This window comes from Heptranchias perlo, chromosome 7 (assembly GCF_035084215.1).
Source record: "Heptranchias perlo isolate sHepPer1 chromosome 7, sHepPer1.hap1, whole genome shotgun sequence".
NCBI lineage: Eukaryota > Metazoa > Chordata > Chondrichthyes > Hexanchiformes > Hexanchidae > Heptranchias > Heptranchias perlo.
Genome location: NC_090331.1, coordinates 58,873,829 through 58,891,171, shown reverse-complemented (window position 1 = coordinate 58,891,171; position 17,343 = coordinate 58,873,829). Strand labels below are relative to the sequence as shown.

Sequence of the window (17,343 nt, the reverse complement as noted above, 5' to 3'; positions counted from 1 at the left end):
AAGTCCCATAGAAAGGAATTGAGTTTAGGTTGGCCAACTGAAGCAGAAAATCAGAGGCCGAAGCTGCCAATTGACTGACCTTTCTCAATTCCCTACATGTCTAAGTATGATATTGCTATTTAATCACATCTTCAAAATGCTGAAGAAAATAACTCCTGATAAACCGGCTTCAGCCTGGGAGTAATGCAATGCAAGGCGTGGCAGGCTATGTCCTGTGAGCACACCATCACATGGGTCATTATATCCTCATTTAAAGGTGAAAGAATGCTCAGAAGCCAATTAGAATGTAGGACTATCCACAAATATGTTTAAATGCAAGAGTATCAGTAATGTAGAACCTGAAGGGTAGCTGGTAGCACGATTATTTATAGAATATTGCCTTTAGTTTAATATATTCTGCTACCACAAAAAAATCTGGGATTACTAGAGTATCAGTGACACAATATCACACACTTTGAGGTCTGACCACACTCTCATCAATATTGTCTCACAACCTGCACCTTTTACAAATTTCCTTCCCAGAAGTGGAAGAACACTACCATCAAAAAACAAATAATATTAATGGCAATTCCAATCATCTTTAGTAATATATAGGAGCACTGAGTGGTATATATATATACAATTAAACACATTAAGTGGCTGCCAATGGACAAGGATGTAATTAAACCTCAATATTCCCATTGTGCAAATTGGTTGGCTTTCATCCTAAATGAAAACACCAGTATTCTCTGGGAAGGAACTGCAAGTCATGTGAAGCTACCAAAGTCTAAAAACTTAAGAAATTTAAAAACAAAATTAGATATTTGTAACTGTGATTTAGCCAAAATTTGGTGGGCTAAAGCAATATTTGACTTCAAATGTTCCATTTAACTACTGCATTAATGTAATATATTGCCTATTGTTGTGTTATATATTGAGATAACATCTAATTTAAAGGTTAATCGGACCATTTGTATGGTTTGTACGACACTTTAATCATTTAGCCACAATTTTAATTTTAAAAAAATCTTTAACAGAATTCCTTTGTTACTAAATCACTTTTAAATAATAATAATAAGTTTATGTATGCGGTTTAACTACAGCAGTAGTTGTTCTGGGATAAAGTGAAGGTCAGTGCTCAAACAGACCCAGGGGTGTTAAAAATTCTAATAAATGCAAGTCCCCACTGCTGGCCTTTGTGCTCCATTTCCTAACTGTAGTAAAAGAAGAAAGGAGAGAAAAAAAGAGAGCAGTAAATGTAATTGTGTAAAAAGCAGAGAGGTAAAGTCTGACAAGAATGTGGAAAGTGGGAGAGTGTATACAGAGAGTGTGGAGTAAGGGATGGTATGCGCAAAGAGAGTGTACAGAGAGAAATTGTGCATAGAGGAAGTGGAGAGAAAGCATTCCATTGACTTCAATGGAAAAGAAAATTGGGCGCCATGTAAAATGGGCTGCCAATTCCCCCGTGTGCATTTTCGCACAACTGGCGAAGACAAATTTCATCCCCTGTGCGTAGAGGGATAGAATGAGAGCATGAGAGTGAGCAAATGGAGATAGAGAGAGAATAAATGTGTAAAAGGAGGGAATTGAGATGTGGAGTAAGATAGAAGTCAGTTCTTTTCTAGCGACCATAAGATTAAAGCTTTATGGACATGTAATATTTTTTAAAATATATGAGTTCCTACTGATATCAGATTTTGTATCCTTATAGTCATCAGCTGCAGATAGAAACACAAAGCAATGTGATGGGACAATGTTGTATTCTGATGCCATGTTCCAAAATGACTTGCTCAGTATTCTTATAATGTTACTTTAATAAGTCATTGTTAAATTTAATCTGTTTCAGATATATTGATGAAATTAGAGCATTATCCAAAAGAAGATGGACAACCAGTTCAGTCATTCAACCAGTTAATTATTCTTAATGCATGTTTGATACCTTTAACTGTCACAGCCTACATAGAATTTCAGCACTGATTCTATGCTTTGTAGTCACTGCCATGTCATGAAGAAACACTTGAAGCCTTGGCTTGGTTGGTGCAATAATGTGCTACACCACTGGTTTGCTTTACTTTATTTTTTTAATTACTATAGAAGTTTACAACACAGCAGGCCATCTGACCCATCGTGTCTACGCCCTCCCTTTGCCATAGCAATCCAAAACAAATTCCACTTACCCTCTTTCTTCCCATCTCTGTTTACTCACTTTTCCCTTAAAAGGTGCAATAGTCTTTGTCTCAACTATTCCCTGTGCCAAAGCAATCCATGCTCCAAAAATCTTCTGTATAAAAATATTTTTCTTAACCTCTCTCTCATCACCTTCTTAGTAATAATTTTAAATTGATGACCCCTTGTTACTAACTCCCCAACCAGATAGTACAGTCTTTCCCTATTCAGCTTATTAAAACCCTTTATAATCTAAAAAACGTTTATTAATTCTCCTCTTAACCTACTCTGCCCCAGTGGAAATAGCCTCAGTAGCTTTCTCTCTCCTTATAGCTTAGGATCATCCTGGTGAATCCACAATGAACGCTTCTTTATGGCTTTAATGTCTTTTCTATAATGCTGCATCCGAAACTGCACACAGTGCCCTAACTCTGGTCTAACCATTGCCATGTGCAATTTTATAATTACTTCTTTGCTCTTGTGCTCTATTTATCTATTCTAAAACTTTTCTGTCAACAAAGGACTGACAAGATGGTGCATTCACTTTCAAAGTAACATACATCACTTCAGAATAATGGCTCTAACACACTAGCCAGAAGTCACATATATTCATGTTATACAAAGACGTGGCAGAAAGGAATATAAGATTGAAAATTTGTGTTCTGACCCACAGGAAGGCACTTGCCACAACATTAGTGCCAACACTAATTGAACAAAATAAACATTTGACTAATATTGCTCATATACCATAGGTCTGAACTAATAAAATGTTTTCTTGGGAGGATATTTTATTAATTAAGCATTAGCACATTCTATACCTAATTTTGCTTGATGCAAAAATTTACAATATAGAATGCAACAACCTGGTTTAAAAAAATAGGTGCGCCTGGTGGCTCAACTGATAGCTCTACCACCTCAAGATTGGAAGGAGTTTCAGATCATAATTTATGCTGACATTTCAGTGCAGTACTAAGGGAGTTCTGATTTGTTGGGAGTGCCATCCTTCAGATAGAACATTACACTGAGGCACTATTTGCCTGCTCTGGTAGTTCAGGTGGACATTAATTAACACTATTTGAAGGACAGCAGGGTGTTCTGGTATTCCAGTCAACATCTCTACCTTAACCAATAACCATCAAAGATAACAGATGAACTGGAAATTCATCTCATTGCTGTCAATCTGCACAAAATTGTGGCCCTATTTGCCTTCAAGGCAACTGTCGCTTTAAAACAGAATATTTTTGCCTTTATATCTGCTTAGGTGTGTACCATGGATCCTTGGGACATATGTAAAGTTTAAATTCACATTCCCAATAATTTGCATATATCTCAAGTTGCTAATAATAACAGATGGTTGTGGTTGTTCGAGGCCAATCTCTTCAGATGCAGGACATCACTGCAGGAGTTCCTCATGGAGGTGTCCTCAGTCTAACCATCTTCAGCTGCTTCATCAGTGACCTTCCCTTTGTAACATCAGAAATGGAGTTGATCTCTGATAATGCCACAATGTTCATCTTCATTCACAAATCCTCTGATAATGAAGTACACATGCCAACCGAGACCAAGACCTGGACAACATCCAGGCAAGAGATGACAAGTGGCAGATAATGTCTGCGCCACATCAGTACCAGGTAATGACTATCACCAACAAGAAATGGCCCAACCATCTCTCCTGACCTTTAACAGCACAACCATCACTGAGTCCCCCACCACCAACATTGTAAGGGTCACCATTGACCAGTCATATCAACAATGTGGCTACAAGACCAAGGCAGAAGTGACTGGCTCAACTCCTGACCTTTCAAAGCTTCTACACTATCAACAAAACTCAAATCAGGAGTATGATGGATTCTGAATAGAGCAGTTTGCTTGATCAGCAACCATGCCACAGGCAACTATGCACCCCTCCACTGTGGCTGCAGTACGTATTATCTGCAGGATGCACTGCAGCAACTCATCAAGCTTACTTTAACAGTAGCTCCCATCCCTGTAACCTGTATCATCAAGAAGGACAAGAGCAGCAATGTTATAGGAACATCATACAACATCGTGACTTGGACATATACTGCCATTCCTTCATTATTACTGGTCAAAGTCAGGGCAGTAGGGATGGGCAATAAAAATATAGCTTTGCCTGTATCATCCATATACCATGAACAAAGGTGAAACAAAGATTATTTATTCACCAATGAACTAACATCCAGCCCCCAAAATTCAAACATGAAGTAACAAATATAAGCGCAAGTAAGACTGTGTTACCTATGGACTGTCATTTGGATATCCCTGCTTTAAAATAATTGATTGTGTGAAGCGCTTTGAAATTAGATATTATATCAACTGTGCATTATCCATTTCAAATATCTTGATATTGTGGTTTTCACACTCAGTGAAATCAGACCTTTTTGTTCGTATTTCATTTTAAACATACAAAGCAAATCTATCTGATTTCATTAGATGATCCGAAAATGCACACTGCAAAAGGGGAAACACTATAGCTAGAGCTTGTTCATTGATTGCATTAGAGGTAAGTGCCCAAAAGTGCATGGCCATTTGCAATACTGCTGCTGCCTAAACGGATTGGCTGAACTTTGCTGATTCATGCTTTTTTTATTTACATGAATATTATTCAAACTGCTTCATTCAGCTTTTATGTCATATATCAGTGAAAATGTTGCTTTAATGCACTACTGCCATCTCATTTTCACTAGATATTTCCGAATGTTGCATTTCCCATTATCTCGATTATAGAGCTAAAAACGAGCAGGAGTATAAAAATCTGCAATAACATTATAATGCTGAAAGTCATCTAATGGTATAAGGAAGCTTTGAAGGGAAAACTGTGTATAAAATATGGATCATACACGAATGTATTTATCACAGAAATCTGATCCTTCTAACCATTATTCAAATATATTTTCAAAAATTACACTATGCCAAAAATATTTGAAATTGTTAGCAAATCACACAAAGCCATCAAGCAGTGTTACTTAGGGGTGGGAATTTTTTTCTCCAATATTGTCCTCTCCTCTCTTGAATGTGCTGACTCATGCTAGGCACCAGGTGTCCTCTGGTATCTTACTGAAGCAACACTTCCCACAAGTGAACATTTTCTTCAATATTTGAATGTTGACAGACTTCGTAGCCATGGCATCATCACAGTCCAGTCCAATCCTCATCTGATTTCTATGCGCACATATTTTTCAGTGGATATTATTCAGGAGGAAGAACCCAGGCTGGTTCCCTCCCCTCCACCGCGCCCACCCCCCCCACCCCACCCATAGCCTTAGGGAATCTGCAGCAATTGTCATATCCCAGGCTGGGATTAGCTAACTCAGCACAGACTGGATATTGAACCTGGAAATGCCTTGATCCATATGATACAACTGTATCATATGGATCAAGGTGGGGAGAAGCTCCTGTGTCTTTCATATTGTTCAGGACATTTGTCAGATATGGAAAACAAAGTGTAAACAATGTTGCAGTGTTTTATAGCTGTTTTACAGATTTCAAAGGTTTGTCTTGCAGCCATATTTATTGTCTGGTTATTGTTTTTGTCATTGTATTCATAAGACAAAGAAAATACATGTTTATTATTTATTATACATTAGATTGTTAAGTACACTGGTTAGTCTGGTTATGTATATTTTTCAAATGTTGTATGATCTGGTGAATTTGGCAGCTTTAGGAACAAAGAATGTTGGACCCTTCCTATATTCATTTAGAAGTTTTCAATTTTAATCCCAATCATTGGACTTTCAGTCTCCCAATGTGGAGAATTTGCTAACTGTCAGCTGAGACACCAGAGGGAGTATCGCCAGTGCTCAGCTTCAAAGAGGAGAAAAAGCTCGTTGGATCAATGTAACCCACAGAAACACACGTACCAACCGATCATAGAGTGCCAGTGAAGGTCATCAGAGAGAAGGTTGAACCTAGAACATCCTACTCTTTTGGGTTTTTTTTTATTCGCTGGCGAGGCCAGCATTTATTGCCCATCCCTAATTGCCCTTGAGAAGGTGATGGTGAGCCACCTTCTTGAACCGCTGCAGTCCGTCTGGTGAACGTTCTCCCACAGTGTGGTTAGGAAGGGAGTTCCAGGATTTTGACCCAGCGACGATGAAGGAATGGCGATATATTTCCAAGTCGGGATGGTGTGTGACTTGGAGGGGAACGCGTAGGTGGTGTTGTTCCCATGTGCCTGCTGCTCTTGTCCTTCGAGGTGGTAGAGGTCACGGGTTTGGGAGGTGCTGTCGAAGAAGCCTTGGCAAGTTGCTGCAGTGCATCCTGCGGATGGTACACACTGCAGCCACAGTGCGCCGGTGGTGAAGGGAGTGAATGTTTAGGGTGGTGGATGGGGTGCCAAACAAGCGGACTGCTTTGTCCTGGATGGTGTCAAGCTTCTTGAGTGTTGTTGGAGCTGCACTCATCCAGGCAAGTGGAGAGTATTCCATCACACTCCTGACTTGTGCCTTGTAGATGGTGGAAAGGCTTTGGGGAGTCAGGAGGAGAGTCACTCGCCGCAGAATACCCAGCCTCTGACCTGCTCTTGTAGCCACAGTATTTACATGGCTGGTCCAGTTAAGTTTCTGGTCAATGGTGACCCCCAGGATGTTGATGGTGGGGGATTCGGCGATGGTAATGCCGTTGAATGTCAAGGGGAGGTGGTTCGACTCTCTCTTGTTGGAGATGGTCATTGCCTGGCACTTGTCTGGCGCGAATGATACTTGCCACTTATCAGCCCAAGCCTGTTGTCCAGGTCTTGCTGCATGCGGGCACGGACGGCTTCATTATTTGAGGGGTTATCAGCGAACATCCCCATTTCTGACCTTATGATGGAGGAAAGGTCATTGATGAAGCAGCTGAAGATGGTTGGGCCTATGACACTGCCTTGAGGAACTCCTGCAGCAATGTCCTGGGGCTGAGAAGATTGGCCACCAACAACTACTACCATCTTCCTTTGTGCTAGGTATGACTCCAGCCACTGGAGAGTTTTCCCCCTGATTCCCATTGACTTCAATTTTACTAGGGCTCCTTGGTGCCACACTCGGTCAAGTGCTGCCTTGATGTCAAGGGCAGTCACTCTCACCTCACCTCTGGAATTCAGCTCTTTTGTCCATGTTTGGACCAAGGCTGTAATGAGGTCTGGAGCCGAGTGGTCCTGGCGGAACCCAAACTGAGCATCGGTGAGCAGGTTATTGGTGAGTAAGTGCCGCTTGATAGCACTGTCAATGACACCTTCCATCACTTTGCTGATGATTGTCAGTAGACTGATGGGGCGGTAATTGGCTAGATTGGATTTGTCCTGCTTTTTGTGGACAGGAGATACCTGGGCAATTTTCCACATTGTCGGGTAGATGCCAGTGTTGTAGCTGTACTAGAACAGCTTGGCTAGAGGCGCAGCTAGTTCTGGAGCACAAGTCTTCAGCACTACAGCCGGGATGTTGTCAGGGCCCATTGCCTTTGCTGTATCCAGTGCACTCAGCCGTTTCTTGATATCACGTGGAGTGAATCGAATCGGCTGAAGACTGGCTTCTGTGATGGTGGGGATATCGGGAGGCGGCCGAGATGGATCATCCACTCGGCACTTCTGGCTGAAGATGGTTGCAAACGCTTCAGCCTTGTCTTTTGCACTCACGTGCTGGACTCTGCCATTGTTGAGGATGGGGATGTTTACAGAGCCGAGCCTCCTCCTCCCGTTAGTTGTTTAATTGTCCACCACCATTCACAACTGGATGTGGCAGGACTGCAGAGCTTTGATCTGATCCGTTGGTTGTGGAATCGCTTAGCTCTGTCTCTAGCATGTTGCTTCCGCTGTTTAGCATGCATGTAGACCTGAGTTGTAGCTTCATCAGGTTGGCACCTCATTTGTAGGTACGCCTGGTGCAGCTCCTGGCATGCTCTTCTACACTCCTCATTGAACCAGGGTTGATCCCCTGGCTTGTTGGTAATGGTAGAGTGAGGAATATGCCAGGCCATGAGGTTACATATTGCGCTGGAATACAATTCTGCTGCTGCTGATGACCCACAGCACCTCATGGATGCCCAGTTTTGAGCTGCTAGATCTGTTCTGAATCTATCCCATTTAGCACGGTGTCAGTGCCACACAACACGTTGGATGATGTCCTCAGTGCGAAGACAGGACATCATCTCCACGAGGACTGTGCGGTGGTCACTCCTACCAATACTGTCATGGACAGATGCATCTGCGACGGGTAGATTGGTGAGGACGAGGTCAAGTAAGTTTTTCCCTCGTGTTGGTTCCCTCACCACCTGCCGCAGGCCCAGTCTGGCAGCTATGTCCTTCAGGACTCGGCCAGCTCGGTCAGTAGTGGTGCTACCGAGCCACTCTTGGTGATGGACATTGAAGTCCCCCAACCCAGAGTACATTCTGTGCCCTTGCTACCCTCTGTGCTTCCTCCAAGTGGTGTTCAACATGGAGGAGGACTGGTTCTTCAGCTGAGGGAGGGCGGTAGGTGATAATCAGCAGGAGGTTTCCTTGCCCATGTTTGACCTGATGACATGAGATTTCATGAGGTCCAGAGTCAATGTTGAGGACTCCCAGGGCCACTCCCTCCTGACTGTATATCACTGTACCGCCACCTCTGGTGGGTCTGTCCTGCCGGTGGGACAGGACATACCCAGGGATGGTGATGGAAGAGTCTGGGACATTGGCTGAAAGGTATGATTTTGTGAGTATGGCTATGTCAGGCTGTTGCTTGACTAGTCTGTGGGACAGCTCTCCCAATTTTGGCACAAGTCCCCAGATGTTGGTGAGGAGGACTTTGCAGGGTCGACTGGGCTTGGTTGACGTACTAAGGGTAACAGGTGGCAAAAGAAAAAAAGTAGTGGGAGTACATCAAATTAGCAAGAGTCCCTTTAACTCAACTGCACTCATATCTTTGTTAACTTTGCTCTTACATAGTTCTGTATTTGCTGATTGTTGAACAAATAAACTATGACCTGTTTGATAAGATATTAGATAGATTCAATTCTTGGAATATCCAGGAAATGTCTGCAATAAAAACTGTGCAATGGAGAGCACTTTGTGGGTAAGTTTGTTCTGAACTAGAACCTCTATCTGTTGCATGTTTAATCTAACTGATTAATTTTGGGGCAGTTTTTGAATGAACTTGGTGATATGTAACCTGTGATGTCATTATGTCATGATATAATCAGGTTGTGCATGTTATATCTGCTCACTGGCACAAGTTTACTGGCCTTAGGCTTTGGACTTAGTTGGCACAAGGTTATTTGATGGTTTCAACATGCAGTGAGACCTCGTGATGTGCACTGAATTCTGGGACATTGGGGTAATTTGAAATTTTGGCGATAGTGTAAATGGGGAGATATTGGATCAGCCGCCCGTTATACACCTCCCCAATATTCGTTTTTATTGATGTCAATGGAAACTAAAATCGGGAGTGGTGTATAACATGCGGCTGATCCAATATCGCCCTGTTTACACTATCACCAAAAGTTAAAACTACCCGCATTGTGTCATCTTTGGCTGTTACCCAGGAGCCAACACAGTGTTACTCCACCACCAGACCAGCCTCTTGGGTAGATCTGAGTCATAGGTTATGCAGACATGATGCTTTGGGTTTTTTCAACTGTAAACAATGGGGATGAATTTACGTGGGGGTTCTTCCACTCATCTTTCGTAACTTTGATGGAAGTGCCCCGGAAACCTTAATAAACGGCATAAATGCCATTAACACATTTTTCCAGGGTTTCCGCAGCTATTCCACTGAAGTCCATCCCTATGATTTTTGCACTATGTGTGCTCTACTAGGGACATAACTTTGCCATAGAAATAACTGAAAAACAAGGATATTATTGACCCAAGTAACTCACAGCAGTGTTGTCCAACATGTTAGGCACTAGCCACATGTAGCTAATTGGGAATCCAGATGTGGATAATTGCATTTCTGATTATTAATTATAAAATGAGTATGGAATGTGATCTCAATAGTCATATTCACACAACAAATGCATGTTTAACCTTTTGTACGTTTGTTGGTTATACGGTAAGATGAAAAGCAAAGTGTGCGAGTATTTTTTGAGCTTTGCGAGCGCTTTACTTCCTTGGTTACTGCATGGTGGTAGATGTTTGTTAAGTAAATATACACTTATGAAGTACATTTAGCGGTATTGTATGAGTGTGTGTATGGTGTTTTCTACCAAAAATGGTGCATGTGGCTAAAGCAGTGTCTCCATAGCCACAGCTTAAACACTGACTGATGGGATATGAGGCTCAGTGCAGATCAGATTAAGAATTGAAGTTCATCACAGGCCTATTCTTTAGACAATCTATATCATTTTCATACCAGGGTAAAATAGTATATCTGAATTATACATGAGTAGTAATGTGGCAATGATATTAGCAATACTGACCATTGAAATCATGAATGAAAGTAAACTCATTAAAGGTTTACTTAGATCAGTAATATTAAATTGGAATCATTGCATTTTTAAATGAGATTCAGCCCAATTAGTAATGAAATATTAAAACAGCTATTTTTCCTATTTTCTGTTTCATTAAAAGTCTGTACTAAACTTTTACTATTTGCTTTATTGATAATTATCTATGTGACAATAATCACTGTTGTCTGAAATAGCAGTGTTTATGAACTAAGTAAGGGATGTGTTCAAATCTTTCAAATTTGTTTTACATTGATAAAAGCACCTGTTTGGCCAACCATTGCTTGATTTCCTGCATGTATTGCAAATAATTTTGCCTTTATTATCCAAACGTGGTGCCAAAGAAAAGTTTTTTCTCCGTAATCGGGATTGTTCTAAATCCCTTGTTGTAAATATATTATTGTAATGAGTGGAATGAAGCTTCGTGTTGGCCTGTACAGGCCAGGCTTGTGAATGTGTATCCAGTGCAGGGCTATGTGAAAGATGGTTAGGAAACAATTATGCACTCAATGCGATGGCATTAATGGCAGCAGGAACTTTCAATATCCATTTTAATTTAACCTTTCCATTCTAAATTCAGATAGGTGCTGAAGATGGAGAAACCAAATTATCTCTAGGGCTTTTGACCTGTGCCCTGCTTTTCACAAGGAATTAAGTGAGATAAAGGATTTCAAGTCAGTCAGAAATAATTACTGAGTTAATTTAGATCCCCTTTTGATTCTAGGTTAAAGTGCCAAAATAATGATGTCACAGCTATCATTGTGAAATTGATTCGCTCCAGTGTAAAACCAGCAGGTTGATGAAACAGATCAATTCATCGCAAGTCATTTCATTTACTCACTGCATTTTTTGGATGAGAACTACTTCAACCCAGTTCACAATAGAGATGTGACAAACTGGGTCAGAAGGACTCCAGTCAGCTTTACACATGCACAAGCAGAATTTGGAACAGTACCTGAACAGTACCTTTCATAGTTGGAGGTGTGTATACACTCTTCTTTCTCTGTTGAGGTGACATCTCAGCATTCTAGGAATAAAAAAAACACATCAATAGCATTAAATCGATGGGAACACACACTTCCTGAACAGTTCCTGAGGAATACACTAAGAGAAGTTTTAGAAATTGATGTATTGTATTAGCATATTGCTAAACATTTTTTTTAAATTATGAGCTGTTCAAAATTGCAGAAATGTACTTAATTTGACAATATATTATCAATAACAGAAGCAGTGAATATTTCACCTTAGCAGTTCTGTTAAAAAAAAAACTTCAGCTTTATTAGCGATCATACATGTTGCTACTAATCTGAACTTCCTCCTCATCCACTAAAATTTAAAAAAACCTTTAGTTTGAAACTTTCTAATAAATACATTTAGCAACATTTAGTGCATGAATACTTCCTAGAAATGCAGTTAGTGTTTCTAGGTAATAATCAAATTAGAATTCTGCTCTCACAATCACTGAAGTTCCCAGAATTAATAGAGCTCAGCACAACACTTACCCGTGGGAAATCAATATTTTAGCTGATACATTGTAGATTGCAATCCTTTATTTCTGAGCCTAGATTTGGAACCATGGGGGAAAAATTGGGCTGCATCGCGCCCAATGAGGGCAGAGGAGACGAATTTCAGGCCCGATCTTCCCTGGAAGTTTGACATCAGCCATATTGTTCCGAGCGGCTTTAAGTCATCCTTGGTGGCCTCCTGAATGGACACTGAGCCAATTGAAATATGTAAATAAGGGTCCTTCGCCATTTGCGAAATTGGATTGTGAGAACAGCGGATTCATGGGTTCCTAGGCCTGCCCAGTCATTTTTGGCGCCAACAGTCAGCAGGCTGTCTGTCTCAGTGATATCGATATTTAAAGAGATCCTCAGTTGCACTCAGGTAGAATTATGATTAGTCGTTTTAGACTGGTAGTGGGCTTGGAGGAGTTGTTTTCGCTTCTGTGGCTGAGATATTTTGGTGACAAAGTTCTGGACAGTGGCTTTTTGCAGCTTTTTCCCTTTGCCTGTACAAGGACTTCTGCGGTTTGTTACTTTTAAAATGGATGTTTTGGGGCTGCAGAAGGAGAAGCAGTAGGCAAGTCAGCGGAGACCTGCAGCTGCTGGCACAAGAGGGTGAAGGAGGGCCCGAGGCCTTTCAGCACCCAGGTCTACTATATCAACTTGAGTGTGGAGCAGTGTGTCCAGAACCTTCGCATCACCAAGCACGCTGCGTCATCTGTTGCAACAACTACTGGCTCCCAACAGCAGGGCATGCACAGCACTGCCTGTGGCTCTTAAGGTAACTGTGGCCCTCAATTTTTAATCAACAGTTTAATTCCAGGCTGTATCAGGTAACATCAGCAATGTCAGTCCATTTGCAGGTACTAGATGCACTCTTTAACAAGAGGAACAATTTCATCACCTTCCCTATGGAGGCTACCAAGCAACAAGAGGGAGCTCTGGGACTTGCCTGAATTGCTGACTTCCCAGAAGCCCAGGGAATAATTGACTGCACACATATTGCCCTGCATGCTCCAAATGAAGACCCTGGAGTATTCATGAACAGGAAGGGCTTCCACTCTATGAATGTGCTGCTGGTGTGTGACCACAGGCAGCGAATAATGCAGGTCTGTGCCCCATTTCCTGGCAGTTGTCATGATGTCTTTATCCTACGCCAGTCCTCAATCTCCCCTCTCTTCCACCCGGACCATTGGGTCAGAGACTGGCTGCTTGGGGACAAGGGCTATCCCCTGATAACCTGGCCCATGTCTCCTGTGAGAAACCTGAGCACAGAGACTCAGCAACTCTGCAATCAACAGTCCTTCAGTACAGCTCCGAGGGGGTAACTAGAATCGTTCTGGTCTGCCTCTTTCTCCACAACTTCACTCTGCAGAGGGGGTAGGCCTTGGAGCCACCTCACAAAGAAGACATGGAGAAGCAAGTTGAAGAGGAAGAGCAAGGATCAGCAATGCTGCCATAGCTCTGTGTCAACAACTAATCAATGTTAGGATCTGTTGAATCATCCCTTCCCCCTCAATGCACCAACAGTCCCTCCAACCTTCACAAGCAATTCTTATACCCAACTGATGAATACCCTGATCTTGAACATGAACATCGTTGCAAAATAAAATGAACCACAGTAGCAAACTGGTTGATCATGGTTCATTTGTTTATAGTGATGCTTGCGAACTAAAAATCACCCTTGTCCAAACCCCTAGTGCCTGTTTTCTGTACTCGTTTGCCTATTCTGGTGCTTCTACAAGGTGCTTCTCCACTGGCAACAGCATTGGAGGTAAAAGGCTGGAGAACACTTGAGATGGCCAAGGAGCTCTGGCCTTAGAGGGGCCAGCTGCAGACTACAGCATCTCAGCGGCACCCGGCACTGGCTGCCTCAGCTGGCTATCTGACACTAACACGGGTACTGGTTCAGAGGCTGGCAGGGGGAGGAAGCATGCCGACCTCCGAGAGAGGACAGCATGTGCCTCTCCCTTGGTGTCAATGCCACTGTTATGGGACTGCGCCTCAGCACTCGCACTGCATTGCGTGAGAAGATAGTCCAGGATTGAGATGATGCTTTGGAAGCCTCTTTCCATAGTTTACATCATTTTTTTTTATTCGTTCATGGGGTGTAGGCTTCACTGGCAAGGCCAGCATTTATTGCCCATCCCTAATTGCCCTTGAGAAGGTGGTGATGAGTCGCCTTCTTAAACTGCTGCAGTCCGTGTGGTGAAGGTTCTCCCATGGTGCTGTTAGGTAGGGAGTGCCAGGATTTTGACCCAGCGACGATGAAGGAACGGCGATATATTTCCAAGTCGGAATGGTGTGTGACTTGGAGGGGAACGTGCAGGTGGTGTTGTTCCTACGTGCCTGCTGCCCTTGTCCTTCTAGGTGCTAGAGGTCGCGGGTTTGGGAGGTATTGTCGAAGAAGCCTTCGTGAGTTGCTGCAGTGCATCCTGTGGATGGTGCACACTGCAGCCATGTGCGCCAGTGGTGAAGGGAGTGAATGTTTAGGGTGGTGGATGGGGTACCAATCAAGCGGGCTGCTTTGTCCTGAGTGTTGTCGAGCTTCTTGAGTGTTGTTGGAGCTGCACTCATCCAGGCAAGGGGAGAGTATTCCATCACACTCCTGACTTGTGCCTTGTAGATGGTGGAAAGGCTTTGGGGAATCAGGAGGTGAATCACTCGCCACAGAATACCCAACCTCTGACCAGCTCTTGTAGCCACAGTATTTATGTGGATGGTTCAGTTAAGTTTCTGGTCGATGGTGACCCCCAGGATGTTTGATGTTGGGGGATTCAGCGATGGTAATGTCGTTGAATGTCAAGGGGAAGTGGTTAGATTCTCTCTTGTTGGAGATGGTCATTGCCTGGCACTTGTCTGGCCAACTGTTACTTGCCACATCAGCCCAAGCCTGGATGTTGTCCAGGTCTTGCTGCATGCGGGCACGGACTGCTTCATTATCTGAGGGGTTGCGAATGGAACTGATCATGCTTTGAAGTGTAGTGCTAAGATGGTAGCAGTCTGAGCTTCCACTGAAGCAGTCAGAACAGTTCCCAGAGGCTCCAACACTGTGGGCACTGCTGCAATATTCATAGAGCTGACCACATGTTCCATGGTTGACTGTGTCGTCTCTATGCCCGTCTGGAATACTGTGCACAAGATGGAGTTGGACTCCTCTATGCTCTCCGACATTGTACACAGGCTTGCTGGTAGGCAGTCCAGTTCAGTAAGTAGTTTGTCGTGCACAGCTATCAGTGTCCTTCTATAGGCTGGGCTCTGGAAATCATCATCTGTGCCCTCTGCAGCAAGCCTAGGATCCAAGTTCGCTCTCCAGCGAGTTGGTTCATGTGCCATCCTATTCCCCTGCCCTTGTTTCTGTACTCTTGTGTTTGGTGAATCTCCCAGTGCAGACCCCTCTACCTGACCCTTTAAAATACATGGGGTGCCAGTTTCTGAGCTGCTGCCTGCAAGAGTACGGTTGAGTAACATGTGTGCTCCAGAAGGCTATCCTCTTCCTCTGAACCATGAGGACCCTCTATTTCTGCTGGAACTGGGAAGGGAAGTTAGGGACCCTTGCTCCAGCACCTCTGCTTGCCATTTTCATCTGTCTACAGGTAAATCAGCTTACAGCAGCCAAAGTGCGTCTCTCCTTTAAGAAGTGCAGGCTGCCTTTAAATTCCCACACTGCCAATCAACAGTATGGGCAACTCGCCATCCCTGTTAAAATGAGGCGTGTGCTCCAATTTTGCATGTGCTTCTCATTGACATCACTGGCCGTTCATTTTCAACGCATCATCAATTTTGCGCCAGTTCAGCGATAACCCAATTTCTCGGCCCATGTCTCAAATTCTCTTTTTATCATAACAGCATGTTCAACTTTAAAATCTTTTTCTTCCTAATTTTTCAGACCTATGAGTTTAAAGTTTGGCTGGTAAATAATTGCTTTAGAATAAGATGTCACTCTGCTTTAAATGAACATATACAGATCTGGTCAGTGAACAGCACTGTGAAAGAGATCTTAAAATAACTATAAAAATGTTCATGTGGCTCTAGGAGGCTCTTTTAGCATCTCGTTTAATAGTGTAGCCACATTGATCAACCTATTTTTAGTAACGTGTGAAGGAGATAGTAAATGCATTGTTCAACTTACCTCGCCTTGTGGATTGTTCTCCCTCTTTTCATCTACTTCTGAATAAGAAAATAGAAAATATAATTTGTAAAATGCAGACATATTCTTTTACAATCAGCAGATTTATAATATTGTACATTTTAATTAATATTTTATTCAATATAGCTTCTGCAGTAAGCTATGGCCTATAACAATATACAACCAGAACAAACAGAAGGGGTAGGGGAACTGACTAGATTATTGTGAGTGACACTGTGGAATAATGACTATATTATTGTATTCTGCTGTCTGTCAAAACTGACGTATGTTTCATTCTGTAACAAAATGAGGTTTAGATTAATCGTATTAATGCAGATCAAAAATGAAGTGACAATTTTGAAATGTTACCATGACACGCAAATTGAGGAAGGGACAGGTTCTGATCTGCGATAATCTCATTTACTCAATTCACAGGACATAAAATTGTCAAGTTAAATGAAATTGCATTTGCAGGCAGAGGCTGGATGTTTTGTATTGCTGTATGCTTTCATCAGTTCACTGATACCTATTCCAGAAAAAGAGCTCTGTGCTCCCACATGTCGCTATTAGTTGATTGATGAGTTGGAATGTAGTGCTGATTTGCATTTTACGTCAGCTCTTAAAAGCACTGTTGCTTGCCTTAGCTCTTGCCAACCTGCGCTTAAATTTTCTGCACATAGATACATGAGGTGTTATTGCTTAAATATCTACATGGGACACCACTATGAATGAGCCCCTTCTAGGCAGCCAATCAGATTGTTCATTACAAAAGCAGTTTTCTTGTTCACTCTGCTAAATATACTCAAAAAAAATTAAAAACTGCCTGATATTTCCTACTTTGAAGGACCATTAATGCAGACCGGAACTAATTTTATTTTTAAAAGTGTATTTAGCACAGAACAGTCAACAAATAATTAATCAGGATGAGTTGGCAAATTGCATTTTAATTGCACATCAGAGCCCGTAAAATTTAGAACTTGCAAGGTCAAAGTTGAATCCAGATCCTTCATATCAATTTGCAAGATTTGCTAAGTCAACAAAGAAAACAACTGCAATTCTTCACATGACTCTCTCCTGCCACAGGTTTACATCCGCAGGCTGATCAGCATGAAAATCTGGCCAAGGGAAAATGATAGTAATTTCTCC

At 42.3% G+C, this 17,343-nt stretch overlaps 1 protein-coding gene across 3 annotated transcripts in view; it reads right to left on the bottom strand.

The window, feature by feature from the left end:
* The window catches only part of ppp1r1c (protein phosphatase 1, regulatory (inhibitor) subunit 1C), a 97,871-nt gene that overhangs the window by 38,142 nt on the left and 42,386 nt on the right, over positions 1-17,343 (bottom strand). For all 3 annotated transcript variants that reach the window (XM_067987677.1, XM_067987675.1, XM_067987676.1), the window contains exons 3-4: positions 16,201-16,238; positions 11,530-11,590 (exon numbers count right to left, since the gene is read on the bottom strand). In XM_067987677.1, the coding sequence (XP_067843778.1) occupies positions 11,530-11,590; positions 16,201-16,238 (99 nt within the window). The remainder of the gene's footprint in view (positions 1-11,529; positions 11,591-16,200; positions 16,239-17,343) is intronic.